This window comes from Arvicanthis niloticus, chromosome 9, assembly GCF_011762505.2.
Source record: "Arvicanthis niloticus isolate mArvNil1 chromosome 9, mArvNil1.pat.X, whole genome shotgun sequence".
In the NCBI taxonomy this organism is placed as follows: Eukaryota; Metazoa; Chordata; class Mammalia; order Rodentia; family Muridae; genus Arvicanthis; species Arvicanthis niloticus.
Genome location: NC_047666.1, coordinates 31,564,813 through 31,585,105, shown reverse-complemented (window position 1 = coordinate 31,585,105; position 20,293 = coordinate 31,564,813). Strand labels below are relative to the sequence as shown.

Sequence of the window (20,293 nt, the reverse complement as noted above, 5' to 3'; positions counted from 1 at the left end):
GGAATGCTCTGTCCACTTCCCCTACGTGGGTTTGCATGCATCATCTATGATCCCCTGGATGTGGCTTCTCCTGAGAAAAATGCTGATACTTCAGTGGTGTGCTTTCAGCACACAGTAGGTCCCTGGTGAGCTATAATTGGACCTCAGACCTAGATGTCTCCACTTCTGGCCCAAGATCTCTTTCTTGTTGACATGATTTGTGTTTTGATTTTTGTTTGGAAAGGTAGCAAAAGGTCAGGTGGGGAGGGAGGCAAAGAGCCTCAGGTTCTTCTACTGGGACAGAGTGATCCCCAAGGGCAGGGAAATTGAGGAGGTGGTTTGACAGAGGTCAACTGAAGTCTGCACTAGCTCCCCAGAGACTCTCCATTTAGTTACTGTCTCAGACCCTCAACTGACCTCTCTCCTTCTAAACTCTTGTATGGCTGCCCAGTGTCCACAGAGGAGAGCTCTGGAGAAGGTTGTGTGTGTGTGTGTGTGTGTGTGTGTGTGTGTGTGTGTGTGTGAAAGCCCCTCCATTTGGAACACACATGTTCTTGAGACAGCCCACCCTCTTGTCTGTCCAGGGACCTTCAGGCTAGCAGACTCCATGGCCCTGTCAGATTCCTTCAGGGCATGTAGAGTCTGCACTCTGCAGTCATCACAGGAGAGGACACAGATGTCTTACCCTCCATGGGTCTGTCCAGGTGCTGTAATACAGGGTGACACGTTATTCCTGTGAACACTGCCTCACTGTGAACCCAGTATCATTCCTGTGTCCAACACAACCTCAAATATGTATTTTCTTGATTCGTCTCTGGTATCTTAGTTGGGGAGTTCTGGAAGGGTGAGGTCTGTCTGCTTCCCTCAGTGCAGAAACAGCAGAGCCATCCAGCTTAGTTTATGGCAGGTACTAAATGCTTAGTACTAAATGTCCTCTGAGTAAAGTAGTAGGTGCATAGTGAATGTTATGAGTGAGGTACTAGGTGCTTAGTGAAAGTCCTGAGTGGAAGAGTAAACTACAGTGAGGTAGGACTGTGGCTTTTCAAACCCATACCGACCACCTTCATATGGCCCATATCCTGAACATCTCAACCAAACCTCACAGAAGCAGACACATCCTCTGTGTTTTGAAGGAGGAACCTGAGGCTTAGAGAAGCACTCTGCTTGGCTGTGCCCTGTTGTCTTCTCCCTCCAGGAAGGAGGTGATTACCGACAGGAAGGGAGACATGGAGCCCACAGTAGGGAGGAAACCTATGGAAGCTGCCTCTCCCACAGCCAGGCTCCAGCTTATGGCACCTGGACCCTTCCTGGTCACCAGAGACTCCTTAGGTACAGCAGGGGTGCCACCCCTGAAGAACAGCAACCCTCTGTCCACAATGCTGAGCTCCCCGGGACATGGGATGTCAGGAGCACTTCTGTGTGTTCCAGGCACTCTGGACAGGTTTGTGCTGCCAACAGATGGCCTGGCTTCCAGCCTTGGCTCACCCCTTAGTCCTGAGGAAAGGAAGATGTGGGATTCATTGTGACCTTGGTTCCCTGTCCCCAACATGGGGCTTCCATAGAAAGGCCTGGATGGAGGAAGTCGTGAGTGACTCCATTCTGCTTGGGTTATCTGTGGCTTTTCTGAATCTTCTGGAACCTTCCTCTCTATGGTTCTTCTACACTGGTTGCCATGTGTTGCTCTTGTACTCTCCTGAGACACTGAGCCAATGACCCCCTCATGTTCTGCTATGCCTAGCACTGGGATTAGGTACATCTATAAGGCAACACTGTCTTTGAGGGACCACAGGGATTGGGAGGATGTATATATCTTGAATAGGTGTGACACAGCCAGATAGACCAGAGGAATCTGGTCTCAGTTCTCTTCCCCTATGGCAGGTAGAATGGCAGGCTGGCCCTCGCTTTCCCCAGAGCCCCCACCTTCTGGAAGTGTTTATCAGGAGTGATGCAGAGGCCCCAGGCCAGGGTCTCCTGCCCCAGCTTGGGGAGGGAGGAGAAGAAAATTACTAAAGGCCACAGCAATAAAGGGTTTATCTCAGTTCTCTATTGCCATCTCTGCCTTCCTCCCCGCCAGACTTAATTTCCGCTTGTCACTTGAGGAGTCTGGCGGGTTTGGGGACACAGCTTTCTCATGTCACAGTGGACTCAGCCCTGGACTGTGGGAGGAAGGGCATAGCTCCTTGCTGGAGGGACCTCTAAGGCCCCTCTTGATCTCAGGTCCCCACCATAGAGTGGGTGGTCTGCCAACTACTGTAGTTACAGCCCCTGGGTCTCTGTGGGATTGGGGAGACCCTGGGAGTCCATCAGCATGAGGATACCAGGGAGCATTCCTCCTCCAGGGCCAGGGTACCTGTGAGGAAGAAGGAGGAATCTGGAGCCAGCCCTGTTAGTGGGAGCCAGCCACATCAAGACTGTCAAAGTCTGGAAAACTCTTCCAAGGTCCCACCCTCCCCCTTGGGGTGTAACATTTGGGGCCACTCACAGCTTGTGGGTAACAAAGCTTGACCATTCTGAGGCAGAGCAGCTAGTCCATGTCACAGTCTTGGTGCATCACGCCACACTTGGCAGGTGGGGATTGGATGGATGCTTTCTCTAGCCATTAGTACAGGTGTCTCTGTTCCAGCAATGGCAAGCCAAAGGCTTGTATAAAGGAAGGAGTCTGGTTTGGTTTCACTGTGCTGGACCCTAGAGTCCAAGATAGGCAGCTGATGGGGTGGAGGCGAGGGTTAGTGATGCGGTCAGAAGACTGGGGAAGGCATAATCCAGTCCCCAGGCTTCTGTCCCAGGACCCACACACCGCTGTCTACTGAGGTCATGACCCCTGAGTCTCTGGGCACTCTGGGAATCTATCAACATGAGAACATCAGGGAGCATCCTATTCGCAGGCCCAGGAGGCTTGTGAGGAGCCCTGCTCCAGTCTCATCATGCCTGGTGGTGTTCCAAGGCTTTGAGATGAGTGCTTTGTGCTTCCATTCTACACCCTGGGAAGCTGAGGCCAGAGAGGCTTGAATGAACAAACCATCCTCTGGCATACAGCCTCTGGGTGTGGGGATGATGAGTCTCTGACTGGTGTGCCTGCCAGCTCGGTGGTCCAGCCACCCCCACCCAAGGCTACCCTCACATGCTTCCAGTGTGTCAGAGCACAGATAAGTCAGATGCTATCTTTGGGAACTGCAGGAGGCCTGGCTCCCAGCCACTGCGTACACGCTGCAATCTGTCTCCCTTTCCTCTGCTTCCTTGGGGCTGGCGGCATTGGGCTGGAGGGGTGGTCGCTGAAGCAGGTCCCAGGAGCAGCTTGGCCTGGACATGGCTCTCAGGTGGAACTCCTCAACAGCATTCCAAGATGCCTGAGGTCCTGGCAAAAACTCCTCATGCTCTTTCCCTACAACCAACCATCTGTGGCTCTCCATTGCCTGCAGGATGAGAGCAAACTCAGACCTCAGAAGCATTTGTTAACAGATAGGTTTGGCCTGGGAGGCCACACTTGCAGCAAGTCCCCAGTGGTGGCGTGAACAGCCCTCAGACCCTGGAGGAGTGAGACCTCACAGACTTCATCTGGCTATATCTACAGGTTCCCTCTCATCTCTCAGGAAGACCTTGCCCACAGTTTCACATGGTAGTCACTTTCTCATTTCTACTTAATATCCTTCAGAATCAGGCTCAAAAGCTTCTTCCTAGTTTCTCCAGATAGCTACATGGTCCCCTCTGCACCCCCAGACTTCTTTACTAGCCCGTGAAATCCTGATGGTCCAAGACTTCAGACCCCACCCTCCCGCTCAGATCAGCTGGGTGACCTTGGGGAAGTTGCTTAGCCTTTCTCTGTCAGAGTTCACATTTGGACCCCCTTTGTTCCAAGGCTGATCAACAGTCATTTCCTCACATACACATGGATAAAATTACATAAAAACGTGTGGTGGGGTGGCTGGGCCAGGGCAGAGGCAGAGCCTGTTTTCTTTCCTAGCTGGTGTTGTCTCCAGCCCCCCAGTGCCCAGCACAACAGGTTCTCAGAGTAATGCCGTGCAGACGGCTCTCCTCCTAATCCATGGAATGACCTTTCCAAGGGCTTCTCAGCCACAAAAGTAAATTCCAAAGGAAGAGTGAAGAGCCGAAGAGCTCCAGCCACGCTTCCCACTGCCAATCAGAATGGCTCTTGAGTTGCATCTGTCAAGAGAACAAATGTTTTCTTAAAGAGCAGACGTCACTCCAAAGACCTGTGTATCTTTTGCCATTATCCGCAGCTGGGGGAGGCTGTGCTAGAGGACCTCTGACGCCTTCCTTCCCACAGATGTGGATATGGGATGCTCAGGTAGCCCTCTGTACCCTGGTGAAGGTCCATGTCATAGCCAGACCTTCTTTCCCATTTCCAGGCACAGAGACCCATGGAGCCCGCGTCCTGTCTCTGCTTGGTCTAACTCTTTCATATGAGATTCAACCTTACTACCTCTCCCAGGGTTGTACAATGCTCCTAGGTCTTGGCCTTGACCTCAGTGCTGGTGCAGGCAACTTGCCTAGTTGCCTAGACCCTTCCCCCAGCATGCCTGCCACCCCTCCCTACTCAAGGTTAGCTGATGAGGAAGGCCTCTTAGGGAATGAAATCAGGGCAGGGATTTGAGTCTGTAGACAGATGAGAACGTGGATCCATCTGAAGCTGGCCCAGGGTAGTCTGTGAGCATAATCTGATTTCCATAGTGGCTGGGCTGCCAAGAAATCTCTGAGCACAAGACCCCTGTATCTAAATCCCTGATGCATTCATCTAGGCGCACTGTGCACTTGCACAGGTTGTTGATGGCCACTATTTGGTGCCATGTGTCACTAACCCTCTGCCTTTCTTCTCAGTGCCCATGTGTAGCCCTGGGAGAATTGGATGGGGCAGGAACAATGTGTAGGTTCCCCATCTGGAGGGGTCCTGGGGCTACATTAGGATCTGCCTGGTTGGTCCTGAGCCCTGAGTGAAGGAGGTCTATCAGTGCACAGGATTGGGGCCCATCTGGGGCAAGCAAGGGGCAGCTTGCCAGCTGTGACTGCAGCCCATGACCAGCTGCCCCTGTCCATCAAGTTTAGATGTGGAAGATTCTTCACCTGACATATTCAGTCCCCATGTAATGCTTGTGGACACTATATGGTAGGCTGTTAGATTCATGGTCCCTAAGTCTCAGCTTCCAGAGAGAAATCGAGGCAGAGAGAAGGGTGGGATGGGGTGGGGGGGGGGAGAGTAGAGATCAATGCCTGGGTTCTTTGGGAGGGACTGTGAGCATCTGCCAAAGTGCCAAGGGACAATCACATGGCCAGAGAGGCCACTGCACTTTGGGCCTTATGACTGGAATCCTATGCCAGCCCTGCTTTATTCCTTACAAGAATAAAGTTTGGAAAGGTCTGTCCTCCTTTCCAGATGTGAAAACTGAGGCCCAGGGAAGAAAGTCATTTGCCAAAGCCCTGGGGCACTTTAGGGTCAAAGTCATGTGTCCAGGAGACTGAGGGCCCTAGGATTCTCTTCTAAGAGTCTAGGGTGCTGCCATATGCCCCTGGCTGAGGGGACCTCAGATTCTGATCTTGGAGACACAGTGAAGAAAGCTTTGGCCCCTTTAAGTAGTGAGCAGGCTGCTGTGGGTGGACTATGCCCCGCCAGTGGGAGGGAGCTCCTGGGCCCCTCCCCTGGGGAGGGTGAGGGAGGAACCTAGTGTGTGTCTGGGAGCTGTGGGCAGTGCAGAGGCAGCAGACATGCTGTGTGGGCTCAGCCGGGACAGCCCTGCAGAGGCAGGTACGTGGAGCATGCAGGCACCACAACCAGCTGCAGAGAGGGGCCGGGATGGTAGGAATGGGGCTGTCACTCTGGAAGTCTGGATGGGAAAGAGGACATGGGATCTCTAACCAGGCAGGTGCTGAGAGCTGTGTTTCTGCTCTGGAGCTGTTCTGTCACTGAAAGGCTGCCTCCCAGGACTGACCCTGGGCATAAGTTACAGGGAGTTTAGTCAGAGACCCAGGAGGCTTCCCTTCCTGCCTCAGAGGGGGCAGTAGAGCTGTTAGTTGTTGGGAGCATGGGGCTGCCCATTGGGAGTGAGCCTTCCCTGAGGGCAGGGTGGATGAAGGTTTCCCTGGAGCTCTGGAACTCAGTAGAGGGGCGGGGCCCAGCTGCTACATTCCTAGGTGGCTTTGGTAGTATCTGGGACTGGGGAAGAGCTATGGGGCAAGTATAGTGATCCCTGTCCCTGTTTGTCTATCTGTTTCCCTAACTTCATCCTGCTGGGCCAGCCTGACCTCCCCCAACAGTGTGGTCACTCTGCTCTCTGTGCCTTTAAGGGTTACCACCTCCAATGCTCTCAATACTTTCCAAGGTCTACACACCTCTCTACAGTTTTCATGGTAGGGACCAAGCACCCCAGGTCTCCTTCAAGGGACACCTCTGTCATACAGTTTGAGTTGGGGAAGTTGGAACTTCTGTGCTTTTCTTTTGTTCAAGACTGCTGGGCCTTCCCCCCATTCTCTTCCTGGCGTTCAAGCTTCTGCCCATAGAGGAACCTGTCCTGGTGTTCTCTTGGCCTCTGGGCCTCTACCTCTAGTGAGGCCTGTGTTCTGGTGTTCCCCTGACCTGCCTCAACCCCTGGGTTCCCGGGAGGGAGTGGCTAAGCCTGAAGTCTGGCTACAGCTCTTAAGGCCTCTTTGAGCTCTCTGGTTTCTACTCTGATGCTTCCTGATTCCCCTCTCTAGCCCCTGAGAATTTCCTCCCTGGGTCATAGGTTCACACCTGCATCAGTGTTCGTTGACTTCAATCCCGAGGCTCCTTTTTTAAAAAGAAAAAAGTCTTGAAATGGAACTTCACGAACAACAGGGCCTAGGTTGTATTCCTCATTCCCTTCCCCGCTTCTCCATCCGGTTTCTTCGTCTTGTTCTCCAAGCTTTGTGTCAGAGAGTCTATCTCCAATAGTTCCCTCAAAACTCTCAGGGCTCAGCATGGATCCCACGCCCATTGGTAAACCAACCACAGGGTGGCTCACTAGCCAGGCCTAGTTGTAGGGCCTCTCCTAGAACAGGGGAAGAGAGCCAACAGGTGGTCACTGCATATGTATCCACACTGCAGGGGTGGAGTAGAGTGGGATGGGGTGGGGTACTGTGGGGACTGAGGCCTGTGAAGCAGACAGCCTATCTCTCTCTGGCCTGGATAGACTCTACCGGGGGGTTCTTTCCTCAGAGCCCTTCCTGGGACTGTCCAGGCCCTCTCCTGGGAGCCTCTAGGGTATCTGTGGGATGGAAGATAACTTGTACTGTAGGCCTGACTCCGACTAAAGTGGCTGGGCACATCCTCCACTCCTACATTCACACGCTGCTCTCAAACTCCTGCCTGAAAAATGGGCATGGCCTCTGGCTCCTGACCACAGAGATGTCTTTGTCACCAGGAGCGCCAAGATTTAATGAATACTGGCCACCCAGGATTCCGGACTCAGGACAACTGAGGCATGATGAGGGGTCCCTGTTGACACCTCTTCCCCAGGGGCTTCATTGGAGCCATTTCTATGCCTTGGCTTTGGCCATAGGGGAATCCTTAGAGGTCACCCACTTGGGGATCAGCCAGTTGACTGGAGCCAGGGAGGGGTGGGCTCCACCCAGGCTCAACCCCTTCCTGTTCCTGGCTTCTGGCCACTCATTATGCTTTTTTGAAGGCCATTCTCCTTTTCTACAAACGGGGATTGAGTTCAAAAGCTAGGTGCCTACAGAATGCTAGAAAGCCCTGTTCCCTCCACTCCTAAGTGCAGTGAACTCTTTCTGATAACGTTGAGTGCTGGGGAAAAAAATGGGAAGAGACTTTGGGAGGTGCTGGGGTGAGTTTGTGTGACAGACTCATGGGCATAGCCTCCTTGGGCAGGGGACATTTCATCAGGTTACTGCATGAGGGGCTTGTGAATGTCTGGGAAGTTTTCCAGGTAGAGGGAAGAGTGATGCTGGTCAGAGCTCCGGAAAGTTTTACCCTACCTAGGCTGTATAGCTCCTTCATCCTCACTTGGCTCTTTTGCGCTCTTGCTACGTGGAGGGAGCAGAGCTAGGCATGAAGGATGTGTCCCTGTTGGGTCAGGGACACCTGGTTCCAGAACGATCTGCAGCGCACCAGCTATCACCCCATCACAGGGACCCCTGTGAGACTGCTCCCTTCCTTCTCAGTGAACAGCGGCTTGTGTGGATGCTTGCGGCAGACAGGCCAAGGACAAGCCCAGCAGTGTTGCCAGTTCTCTTTCTCTCTAGCCACCTTAGCATTGCACGGTGAGGCTTCCTGTTTGCTGTGTGACTGCTCAGCTCATGCCATTGACAATGTCCTGTAGCTGTCTTATCTATCACCCCATGCCTCTGTCCGTGGAAAGCTGGCTTCCTGGAGGCCTTTTGGCTAGGGAGACCAAAGCCCATATCCATAGCTCAGCCCTGTGCTGATCCAGCCCTGCAGGGACAGGGTTGTCACTGTTGAAGAATGTCTCTTTGAACAGAGAGGTCCAGGGATTGAGGTGTTATGTCCAGAGGAAGGGATCACAGAGGAATGAACTGACTGGGCTTGAATGTATCCAGGCCTAAGTGTCCTCATTATGGTTCCCTTAACTTCCGTGTGCCTTGGTTCTCCTTCTATCCCTTGAATAGTGATGGTGGTACTTCTGACTTGGGCTTATTGTGAAGACAGAGTGGTAATGACTTTGAAGTTCTTAGAACCAGGCCTAGCGCAAAGCCCATTCCATCTTTTGCCATGAGGCAATATTTACCCTGTCTTTGCCTCAGTTTCTCCATCTGCGTATCAGCATGTCAAGCTGGCCTGACTCAAAGTTCATCCTTTCCTCTGTGTACCAACAGTGCCTTCCGTAGCCTGGTGGGTCAGATCAAGGTTGGAGAGGGATATGATGCTAAGTGCCTACTCCCCAGGAATTGTCACCGAATCTCCACAGATTGTTTGGAAAGTGAGATCCACAGGGGTGGGGGTGGGGACTTTAATCCAACTGTCATGGGAACACAGGGGTCCCACTAAGGGGTCTTCATCTCCAGCTTGCTCAAGTACCTCTGATGCAGATGACAAGCCTGAGCTGAGTTTACAGCACCCCTCAGCCCCTGTGCCCCTTTCCCGGCACTCTAGTTAGGCGGCACCTTGGCAAAGCAGATTGGCAAGGGACAAACTTCCTTTTCCCTTTGTCAGCTCAGTAGCTCCCTGGGGCTGCAGAGGAAGAGAGATGCAGGGTGGATCAGCAAGATTTGAGAAAAAATTAAAAAGAACCCCTCCCCCCCCACACACACCTCTACTTGCCTGGTTGCGGCAGCCAGGACCAGGTGTCCAGGTCTGTGCCCTGGCTCCCCATGGGCCCCGGAAGTGAATTTCCCTCTGAAGCAATTTCTACAGCACCGACTGACTGAAGCAGTGCTCATAATTGGCCATTGCTGGAAGAAGACTAGAAAAATGCAGATAAAAATATCCCTGTTTTTTATGCACGTTTCCAGCTGAAATTGGTGGGAAAGATGTTTTTTGAAAAGCCCTCATCGCTAAGCATGTAATTACCAGGTCTAAGAACATCCCCCACCTCTCAAAAAAAAAAAACAAAAAAAAAAACAAAAAAAAACAAAAAACCAAGAGGACAGGAGAACATGAGCATGTTCCCTGAGGGGGGGCGGGTCTGGGAGCCAAACCTCATGGAGGCATCTATAAATAAAGTGGTCCCCTAATTTCTGACTTCTCTCAGTGAGGGAGACACCCCCACTTTACAGATAGAGATTTGAGGCTCAGGGCATGCAGCCAGTTGGCAGTTCTGATCATGCTTTGATTCTTGGTTTGAATGCTGCCTCAGTCTCTCCCATCACAAGGTTATCTTGGGGGTGTGTGTGCTGATGTCCCCCTTAAAAAGGCATCAGTCGATATCACCCATTCACAATGGGTTACTCTGAATATGACTTGGGGAGGGCTTCTTATCCAGTAGCTCTCTTATCCAGTATGCTCTCCTGACCTCCAATCGAGGCCTCTGGGCTCCACTTGGAATGCCTGGCCTTGTTCAGGTCTCTCTGTGTGTAGGTCTCTCTGTGCAGTGCACATGCCTGGCTTTTTATTTGGTTCTGGGGATCTGAACTCAGGTCCTCATGATTATGTGGCAAACACTTTATCCACTGAGCCATCTCCTCAGTCCCTGATTACTGATGCCGTGCACAATGCTATTACCTTAGTTTGCAACCTCATCCCATCAAAACCTGGAAGTACACAGCTGGCAGCCAGAGCCCAAAGTTGGCAGGATTTGTATGAAGGAGAAAGTTGGGCTCACTCAGTGTTTTAAGACTAGAAGATTCACATGACTTAACTGCCTCTTAAAAGTTACCATGGCCAAGTTCAGTGGTGGAAAAGATCTGAATATTGGGATAAAGAAGGGGGGGGGGCAGTCACCTTTAAAGACAGGTTGGGAGGACACCATAGGGACACTTGGGGAATGGGGTTCCCTTCTTCAGCAAGCCTAGCTACTGAGAGCAGCATTTGAGGATGCCCAGCCTGCGGTTCTCTGTTTTATCTTCAGGGTTCAAATATCCACCTGAAACCCATAGGTATTCAGGACTGCCTTCCAAGGGAGTCACTGCTCTGTTCTGGATAAACTTGGTCCTCAGCTTCCTTCAAACACAGGCTTCCCCACAGACATATAAACCTTGAAGCTTATCTCCCATCTCCCCAGGACTACCCAGGAGGGAGGGAGCCTAGGTGACAGGATCTGATTTGCCTGGGATGAGACACATTTCAATTTCAGAATTGTCCTGGTTGAAATACTAGAGACATCTGCCCACATCGCTGATGGAATGAAGCCTTCCTAATTTTATTAGCTCAGAGGCGTCTTGTTGGAGGTAATGAAGGGCATACAAGGGAGCAGTAACGGGAGGCGTTATACTCAATGGTGTGTTGCCTGAATCGGCGACGGCTGTGAGCATGGGTCTGGGATGGAGAGTGAATACGGAGCTGCTGGGGACCCCACTCCAGGAGCCCTAAAATGCTGCTCACTTTAACTGCTCTTTGGCTATTTACCAGCTATTTTTTTTTTTTTAAAGCAGAGTTAATAGAGAACCTGAACAGTTTCTCCTGGGTCAAACTAAAGACAATGAAGGTTTCCATGGGTCTCGGTTGAACTGTGGCTCTGACCCTAGCTAGCCAAGCCTTTCCTCTATCTAGGTTGAGCACACTCCTGTTCATAGAACAGTGGTCCTCAGTGGAGGCTGATGTGGAGCCCCCATGGAACACTTGACAACTCCTGGAATCATTTCTGGCTGTCTCAGGATCTATTAATGCCTGGAAATGGAGACCAGGGGTACTGTGAACCGTTGTGCAACACTGAGGCCCCTCCCCACAATAGATCTTTAGAGCTGAGGTTGATAAACTCACTGAGCCCTGACAGTAGTCCAAGCTGTCTTGACTCAGGCTGATCCCTAGTATAGAAAGTCATAGCTGAGATGAGGTACATGGCCTTTGCCACCCGCAGAGGGGCCATGGCTTCTGTCTGACCCTAGCCCTGAGGCTTGAGGGAGGAGATACCAGCCCACAGCTGTCAAATGACAGGCACAGTTCACATAGAAGGGTGGACCTTTCTGCTCTGAGTTGGTCTTCCTTTAAAGGGCTGATGGGGGCATGTGCAGTATCAACCAAGGGCTGAGGGAGTAGGAAGCTGCAGGTGCACTGGGTTCCTGGGAAGAATGCCCCCTCCTCAGACTGCACAGGGAGACTGTCAGCTTAATGACTGTCATCCAGGGGCTGGGAACAGTGAGGCTTGGAGAAGCTGGCACACAGTCTGGTGAAGAGGTACTGGGCTATGGGTTATGGATGGAAGCACAGAGTCTACTTTGGAACTGCCAGTCTGAGCCTCAGTTTTCTTATCTGTCAAGTGGACCTGAAGGTCTCAACCCCTCCTCCCACCTCCCTGGTTCACAGTGAGCATCTAATGAGGCTACGGCTGTGAGAATTGCAAAGTCCAGGGGAAAAATGTCGTAAAGCAAGGGACCCGCAGGAAGGGAGGGGCATCGGCTTCCCCACAGAGCAGGTGACCTGGACACCCTGGCAACTTCAGGCTGTTCGGAAACACTCATGTGGGTGAGCCTAGAAAAGGATGGAGGAGGCCATCAGTCAGCAGACAGGGAAAGGCATAGCTCGCCTAGGCCAGTGCAGACCACTGAGCCTTTCGACCTTCTGGGTTAAGAAGGTTCTGCTGGGCTAGGATTGTCCTCAGGTGTTGAAGGGGAAATGCTTCCTTGGCCTGCAAATAGCAAAAGCTACAGAGCTCAGATCAGGTTCTAAACCACTGTCAGTTTTGTATGACACCTGTGTGTGTTCCAGGGACAGTCAGTTTTCTGTACTGCTTGTCTCCGTGCTGTGGGTCAACCAACCACGTATCAAAAATATCAGGAAAAAAGTTTGTCTGTCCTAAACATACGCGACTCTTCTCTTGGTCATCATCTTGCTTAGTGTGCTACTGAGCCATCTGGGTTGGAGGTTGTAGCTGTGTAAATAACATACAGTTTTATGAATGTGACTGGAGAATCTGCAGACCTAGGGTCCTTCAGGTGTCCCGGTGAATACCGAGGAACAACTAAGCTACCTCATCTCTGGATTTTTTTTAAATGCCCAGCACAATGTCCATGTTTGTCAGAGCTGCTGTCCTGTGTTTCTTAGGGATTCATGGAAGGGATGGGGAGCCTGGGCTTGTTCAGTATAGGAGCAGTTGTTTTCCAAACATTTTTTCTAAATGGTTAAATCTGCAGGTGTGGAAAGAGAGGGCTGACTGTATTCTCTTTATATTTAAAATATCAGGAGTGGGGGGGGGGGGCGTCTCTTTATTTTGTTTCGATGATTGTCTCAGGATAGGCTGGCTTTGAAGTCACTATAGGGTTGAGGCTGGCCTTGAAGTCCTAACCTCTCTCTGCCCCTGTAGTGCTGGGGTTACAACCCGTCCTACCACACTGTACTCTAATGACTCTTTTTAAAAAAATCTCTCAAAGACAAATGTCTGTGGAGATGAGACATCCCAGGAAGACAAGAAGACAGGAAATGAGAGAGGGGTGGTGAGGATCTGGGAGGAGAGTGGCAGGCCTGGTCCATCTGCTGAGATGCCTGAGAGAGGGAGAGGCGGGGAGTCCCAGTAAAGCTAAGGTTTGCCAGCTTACACATAAGTGGGGTTTATAATATGTAAAGCATTAACATATACACACATACATGCACACGCACACACACACACTCGCACATGCATGCACGCACGTACACACGCACGCACGCACGAATGCACTGGCTAAGTCTGGTCTTGAAAACCATGGTAAATGCCTGCCTTACCAGGTATGCATCTAGATCCTGAGACAGGGCCAACAGGCCTGGGTTTCTAAGGCTAGATCATACCCACCCCCCACCCCCCACCCCCCAAGCTGTGTGACCCTGAACTCGAGTTCTCCCTCTCTGTGCCTCAGCTTCCTTTCTAGATAGTTTGAGTAATATTACCCATGATATCAATATGGACCATGACATGGGCATGTCAGACGCTCAACCTTAGGTTGGCTGAGAAGCTCCCCACATGGGGATCCTTATCCAAGCCTTTAGCCAGAAGAGAGTCCTCGGACGCCATTGTAGGATACCGGTTGTAGCCTGTTGCACAGCGTGAAGTAGAAGAGCCCTCTCCCCCCCCCCGCCCCCCCAGTGGACCAAACATGAAAGTGGGACCTGGGCTAGTTTCTGATTCCAGTTTCTACCTTTCTCCCACAGACGATGGGCCTTACTCAAAAGGGGGGAAGGACCCAGCGGGGGCTGACGGGGCCCTGGTGTACCGGCGCCAGAGCATCCCAGGTATGGTGGATTGTACTTTGCCTTGAGCTCTGCCCTGAGAGTTCCAGTGACTCACGAAGTATCAGCACTGCCATTGACTGTCCCTGTGCCCTCAGGGTAGTCACCCAGCATAAAGCGGTGGAGTGCCGACCTGCCTGCCCTAGCCTCCCCAGTCTTGGCCCCAGAATGGATGCTTACCTGTTCACCCTCCTGTCTGTCCACAGAGGAGTTCCGGGGCATCACCATGGTGGAGCTGATCAAGCGTGAGGGCAGCACTCTGGGCCTGACCATCTCAGGAGGGACTGACAAGGACGGGAAGCCCAGAGTCTCCAACCTGAGACCTGGGGGCCTGGCAGCCAGGTAAGAGGTGTGGGGCAGTAGATGGGCATTGGGAGGAGACAGATAAGTGAGGGAGCTTGATGTCCTTCACAGGGAGGCTTCTAACAAATGCTTAGTGAAGGCCCAGCCTCTTTCCTTCTCCTCCCTCGTGGCCGCAGCACCCCACCCTGGCAAGGCCATGTACCCTTCCACGTTGTTCCCTCTGCCCCCAGGGCACCCTCCTGGCAGACTCCTATTCATCCCCCACATGCAATACAGAAGCCACTGCTTCCAGGAAGCCCTCCAGGGCTTCCAACTAAGGTAGTGCCCTGTACACACTGTCCTGGATGTTTCCCCTAGACAACAAGGGCTGGAAGTTGGCCTATGTGTCCAGATAAACTGATCAGAAGGGCTTCAGAGGACTATGGGAAGAACACAAGAGAAGAGCAATGGGCAGGCCACCACTGGGCTTACGCAAGATGGTCAGTGATGTCACCATGATGCTATCACCAGTCCAGCACAGTGGAACAGGCTGGGGAGTTCTGGATGTCATACTCAGGCTTGGTTAGACAGGTGCTATCTCACTCCTTGCTGTGTGGCCTTGGACAAGGGAAGGACCTCTCTGAGTCTCAGCTCTCTTAGTGTCCTGGGGGAGGGTGGTGTGAATGTTGGTACCCAGAGGCTAGCACTGACCCAACTTGGGCTCTGGCTCTCTTGCTTTAGGAGTGATCTGCTGAATGTGGGCGACTACATCCGCTCAGTGAATGGGATCCATCTGACCCGGCTCCGACATGATGAGATCATCACACTGCTGAAGAACGTGGGCGAGCGCGTGGTGCTGGAGGTGGAGTATGAGCTGCCCCCGCCCGGTGGGTGCCCTTGGACGGGGAACTCTGTCCACTGCCTCAGGCGTGGGGGGACACAGATGCCTCCTTGCCCGGGCCTGGGGTGGGGTTGGGGGTCACCTAGACAGGGTGGGTAATGTCTGGAGGCTGGCCACACATGGTAGAACATGGTGGACACAGTATGTTGTCCACCGGTGGTGGTGGGACCCTGTTCATAACCTGTCATCTTGCATCACTGGATAGAAAGGGGTCTGGGGACACAGGCTGAGTAACTTGTTTCCTGACCCATTGCTCTTAACCCCACTGCCCTGCACTGAGCACAGTGGCCTAGGATTTCTCCCAGCTCTGAATTTTCAAAGTTGGTCTAAAGACCTAATTGGAGTCACTGGAAACAAGCCTGGCCTAGCCCTGAGTCTCTCTGTATCCTGTGGCACTCATGAGCATATCAGGCTCTCTGCCCTGTCTGTGGTGGACTAGGTTGGGTAGAAACGAGGACCTTCCAGGGCCCTGCCTCCTCTGCCTGTAAAATAGAGAGAGGCCAGCCGTTGCTGTGACTCTGTGGCTGGTCACTTGGTTCTCCTGGAGTGAGCCTTGGACACATCTACCAGCAGCTCAGAGATGTGGCAGAGAGACTCAAAGAAGGCTTCAATTTCTCTACAGCTCCCGAAAACAACCCCAGGATCATTTCCAAAACGGTGGATGTCTCCCTCTACAAGGAAGGCAACAGCTTCGGCTTTGTCCTCAGAGGTCAGTGTGACAGGTCTCCTTGGAGTCGAGATGACAAGAATGAGGTCATGAGTATCCATGTGTATTCTGCGCCACATTGTCGAATGTGACCTACATTTTGATGAGGACTTTCTCCGTTTATTTATTTAACCTTGTGTCTCTCTATGTGCTCATGCATGCACATGCATGCGTATGTGCCACATGACGTGTGTGTAGGGGTCAGAGCACATGTAGGAGTCAGTTCTCTCGCTTCACAGTGGGTTCCATCTAACAGACTCAGGCCATGAGGCTGGGCAGCAAGGATCTTTGCCTGCTGAACCAGATCTCACCAGCCCTTGCTGAGCCCTTTAAAGAACCCAGGACCACTGAGTCAGACATCAAGAAGACAGTTGTGAGACACAACGATGCATGCATGGCTGACGAGAGAACACACAGAGATGCTAGAAAGCTGAGGCAGATGCATGACCAAGTTTTAGTTACCTAGTAACCGGAACAAAAAGGGAGAGAAGATGAGCTCTCAGGAGGAGAGGCACGCTATGTGACCGAGAGAGAATTTGTGTTGTGTTTCCTGTCCCTCATCCCACCTGTGGGGAGGGAGGCTGCCTGGGCTGGTGTCAGGCCTTTGCTTGCCAGGAGATCCATAGGTAAGTGACTCCTGCTTCCTGTTGACTTCTGTCCAGGAGGTGCCCATGAGGACCTGCACAAATCCCGCCCGTTGGTCCTGACTTATGTGCGACCTGGTGGCCCAGCAGACAGGTGAGTCTGCCTGAGACAGAAGCATCCATGTCCCCTGGCCACTTGACACATGGAGGCCATGTGGATACTTCATGGTTATCTGAGGCCCTGGGTCTTCACATCATTTTTCAGATGGGAGGTTGAGACCAGGTAGGGACAACATGCCCAGAGTCACCCAGAGAACCGATGGAAGTGGCTAGGACAGACCCCAGCTTGAATCTTTCCAGCATCTTCCTGACTCAGCCTGGGGCAAAGCACTCTGGGCTCTGTGACTGGACATCTCTGCCTGGGACTGTCTGTGGAAACACGTCCCAACAGGGCCTGACTCAGCCCAGCAGGGCCAGGAGGACAGGGTGTAGGAAAGGAATATGTCCAGCCCCTGCTGCTGTCTCCTGACCCCTCACCCTTGTTCTCTGAGCAGGAGACTCCTGACCATTTTAAGAGAAGCCTGGACCAGGCTTGTTGTAGATCTAAATTTGGTCTTGGTCTGGGGCCCTGCATGTGTCGCTATTCATAGAACCTCCTGGAATAGCTTTGGCACCTGTCAGGGGCGACATTCCAGGGCAGGGGTTGGGCCCAAACTGGAGCACTGCTGAGTTCTTTCCCAAGCTCATCTGTCACTGGACCAGAGTCACTATTGGAAAATTGGGGTGGGGACAATGGGAAGAGACCCTTCAATAAGCAGACTGCCCCTTCTCTGATGCTGTGTGTCCCCAGCCAGGCAGACACCCTATCTGGGCTGTGATGTGAGTGGCCTTGAAGAACACACCCAGCTCAGACATGCTGTGGGTAGAGGGCATCAGAGCTGGCTTGATACATTTTACATACATTCTGTCTGTTCACCCTGACACATTCTGTGTGTCCCATCCCTGACTGGGCTTTCATCTCCCCTATAGGGAGGGTTCCTTAAAGGTGGGTGACAGGCTGCTCAGCATAGATGGGATCCCACTGCATGGGGCCAGCCATGCCACCGCAATAGCCACCCTGCAACAGTGTAGCCATGAGGCCCTATTCCAGGTGGAGTACGACGTGGCCACCCCAGGTACGTTCAGGTCTGAGGGTGAGGGCCGGGGCAAGAAGAGGTCCCAGCTCCTCAGTACTATAAAGGCTGTGTGGTCTTAGGCCAGTGCCTTGGCTTCTCTGGGCCTCTTGACAATATCAGGCATCTCCTGATTTCCCTGGGTATCTGGCAGGGACAATACAGGTGAAGTGTCCAGTTGTAGAGAGGGAATGTCAATTAGCATACTTCTGTGTATATGTTCACACACACGTGCACACGCGTGTATGCATACACACACACATGCGCATGCACACACGAGTAACCGAGGGCATAGGCTCTAACTAGAGCATGAAGTGAAGGAGTGAACCTTTGGGGAAGCTCTAAGGCAGGATGAATTGTAAGTGCAAATGCCCTGGGGCAGGAGCTTTTGGCCCAAGAGTGAGGGGCCAACCTGGCTGTAGTGGATGGCTGAATGGGAAGGAGCCAGGACAGAAGGGGTTAAGGTAGAAGCAAGAAGTGACTAGCTGCCTCAGGGAGAGCTGACCTGAGGCCAGGATGCTTGGGGTAGAGGTAAGGGATGTTTCTGAAGTACAATGGGGGCCTGACCTGATTTGCTGGTGGCTGTATGTACCTCTTCTCCTCCATGCCATCCCTTTCCTCAGCAGTAAGGACTAAAGGACCTCAGAGTTGGGCCAAGCAGGACAGCAGGCACCTTTACTTTCCACAAATCTTTATATTTTCCCTCCCCATCATTCCAGACACAGTGGCCAATGCTTCAGGCCCTTTAGTGGTAGAGATAGCCAAGACCCCAGGATCTGCCCTGGGGATCTCTCTCACCACTGGCTCCCACCGGAACAAGCCAGCTATCACTATCGACCGTATCAAGCCAGCTAGCGTGGTGGACAGGTGAGGCAATGCTGGGCTATGCAGGGCAGAGGCAACCTGTGGCTCTGTCCTCTGGACCAGCCTCTTTGTGCCCCTGTCCCTCAGGAGTGGTGCCCTGCATGCTGGAGACCAAATCCTCGCCATCGATGGCACCAGCACAGAACACTGCTCACTGGTCGAGGCCACTAAGCTCCTGGCCAGTGTGACGGAGAAAGTTCGACTGGAGATCTTGCCTGCACCCCAGAGTCGTCGGCCCCTGAAGCCCCCAGAGGCAGGTAGGCACCTTGGCAGGTCTCAAGACCCAAAACCTGGGGTGGAGCAGGGAGGTATTCTGAGGCACTAGAGTTCCAGGACGAAGCCTTAAGCAGGCAGGAGGACTACCTGCCACACTTGGCAGGGAAACTGAGGCTGCAGAGGGTGTGGTAAGGACTGTGGGAGACAGATGCTGGGATTTGTTAATGTAATCTCTGCTAAGGGCCTGGCCCTACTGGAAGTTTTCAGGATTCTTTCGGAGCCTCCCTACAACTCAAGGAGGCAGCCTTTCTCCATGGCCCATTTAACAGAACCAACAATAGAACCCAGAGCCAGGAATGGGGGTAGCCAATTACTGGGGCCCCGTGTGGTTCCATGTGCCACAGAAGTTTAGGGGCCTTGTGGGCCCCATCCGCCTGTTGTGCCTCTGATACCCACAGAGGGGCTTTTGTGGGTAACACTCAGCAGCGAACCTCTAGAGTCCAGAGCCAGTTCCCTGAGGGGGACTGGCCTTCCTGGCTGTCAATGCAGCTGGAGCTTGATCAGAATGCTTGGCCCATGGTGGGTAGCAATGGACATGAACGGAGTGTTTTATGTCTTGCTGGCTTGGACAGTGCAAAGATCTCGGGTCTCACCATTGGCTTGTGGGGACTAGTCAGCCTGGTCAACCCCAGACACCCAGGCCACTTTCCTCTTCCCACTGCCACAGTGAGAATACAGAGGAGCGAGCAGCTGCACCGCTGGGACCCCTGTGCTCCCTCTTGCCATAGCCCAAGGCCGAGCCACTGCAGGGCACCCACCTGGGCACCTGGAGGCCAGGACCAGAGCCGATGTAATGTATCTGCTGCTGCAGCAATGCTGCCGTCCCAATACCCCTTCCTGGTGGGCGGTGTCAGTACATGGGGTGGAAACCAACATAGGAGCAAGAGGGATGCCCTGCATCACTTAGCCTGTCCCTAGAGGTCTGTGGCTTCCTCAGTGAGGCTTGGGGGCGGGGGCAGGGGGAGACCTGTGTGAGATCACACAATAAGGGACTTAGGTGAAGGGGAGAAGGCATGCTTGTCTGTGTCCGTGTGAGTGTGTGGTTCTCCTCTCCGACCCCTGTGCACGTGACTAGGGCCCTGCTGGGGCTCACGGGGCTGTGCTCTGGTCTCCCCAGCCGTGTCCTCGACTCCCTTCTCCTCACCAACTATGAACCCCGCCTTTCCCTGTGCCAACGCCAGCACCCTGCCCAGAGGACCCATGAGTCCCAGGACAACAGCAGGGAGGAGAAGGCAGCGAAGGAAAGAACACAGGAGCTCTTGTAAGCAGGAGGCCATCTCCGTGGGGCACCCGTGAGGTGGAGGATGGGGCTGGGGGTGAGACTTGGGTAGTGTGGCCACCTGGATGAGATATGGCTGCACACTGGGGAGTCCCAGATGTTACAGAAAGGAGCCTCTGAAGCCAGTGTGTTCAGTGTCTGATGCCTGTCACTAAGGACTACATAAGATCATTTCTGTGATGTGTCCAGGGAAACCCACAGGGACAGAAATAGGTTGAGGATAGATTGCCTGGGGCAAAATGCAGGTTCTGGGGCAATGGGTGAGGAGACAGTCATTTTTTATTCTTTTTTTGGTTTTGAGACAAAGTCTCGTTATGTGGCCCAGTCTGGCCTAGAATTCAGTCTTTCTGCCTCGACCTCCCAACTAGGTTCCTATGGGAGAGGGTGGTAGTGCTTTAAGCTGTCAAATTATACACTAAACAGGTGACTACTATTGTATGGGAACTTCA

At 52.8% G+C, this 20,293-nt stretch overlaps 1 protein-coding gene across 7 annotated transcripts in view; it reads left to right on the top strand.

Annotated features, from left to right (window-relative positions):
* Positions 1 to 20,293, top strand: part of Grip2 (glutamate receptor interacting protein 2) — an 80,391-nt gene that overhangs the window by 40,954 nt on the left and 19,144 nt on the right. For 5 of the 7 annotated variants that reach the window (XM_076940127.1, XM_076940125.1, XM_076940128.1 and 2 more), the window contains exons 2-11: positions 13,703 to 13,783; positions 13,987 to 14,122; positions 14,804 to 14,949; positions 15,586 to 15,672; positions 16,332 to 16,407; positions 17,283 to 17,428; positions 18,145 to 18,292; positions 18,377 to 18,546; positions 19,233 to 19,355; positions 19,683 to 19,826. In XM_076940127.1, the coding sequence (XP_076796242.1) occupies positions 13,703 to 13,783; positions 13,987 to 14,122; positions 14,804 to 14,949; positions 15,586 to 15,672; positions 16,332 to 16,407; positions 17,283 to 17,428; positions 18,145 to 18,292; positions 18,377 to 18,546; positions 19,233 to 19,355; positions 19,683 to 19,826 (1,257 nt within the window). Of the gene's footprint in view, positions 1 to 5,676; positions 5,738 to 13,702; positions 13,784 to 13,986; positions 14,123 to 14,803; positions 14,950 to 15,585; positions 15,673 to 16,331; positions 16,408 to 17,282; positions 17,429 to 18,144; positions 18,293 to 18,376; positions 18,547 to 19,232; positions 19,356 to 19,682; positions 19,827 to 20,293 lie in introns of those variants that run through there. The other 2 variants (XM_034512556.2, XM_076940126.1) reach the window with 1 other exon arrangement.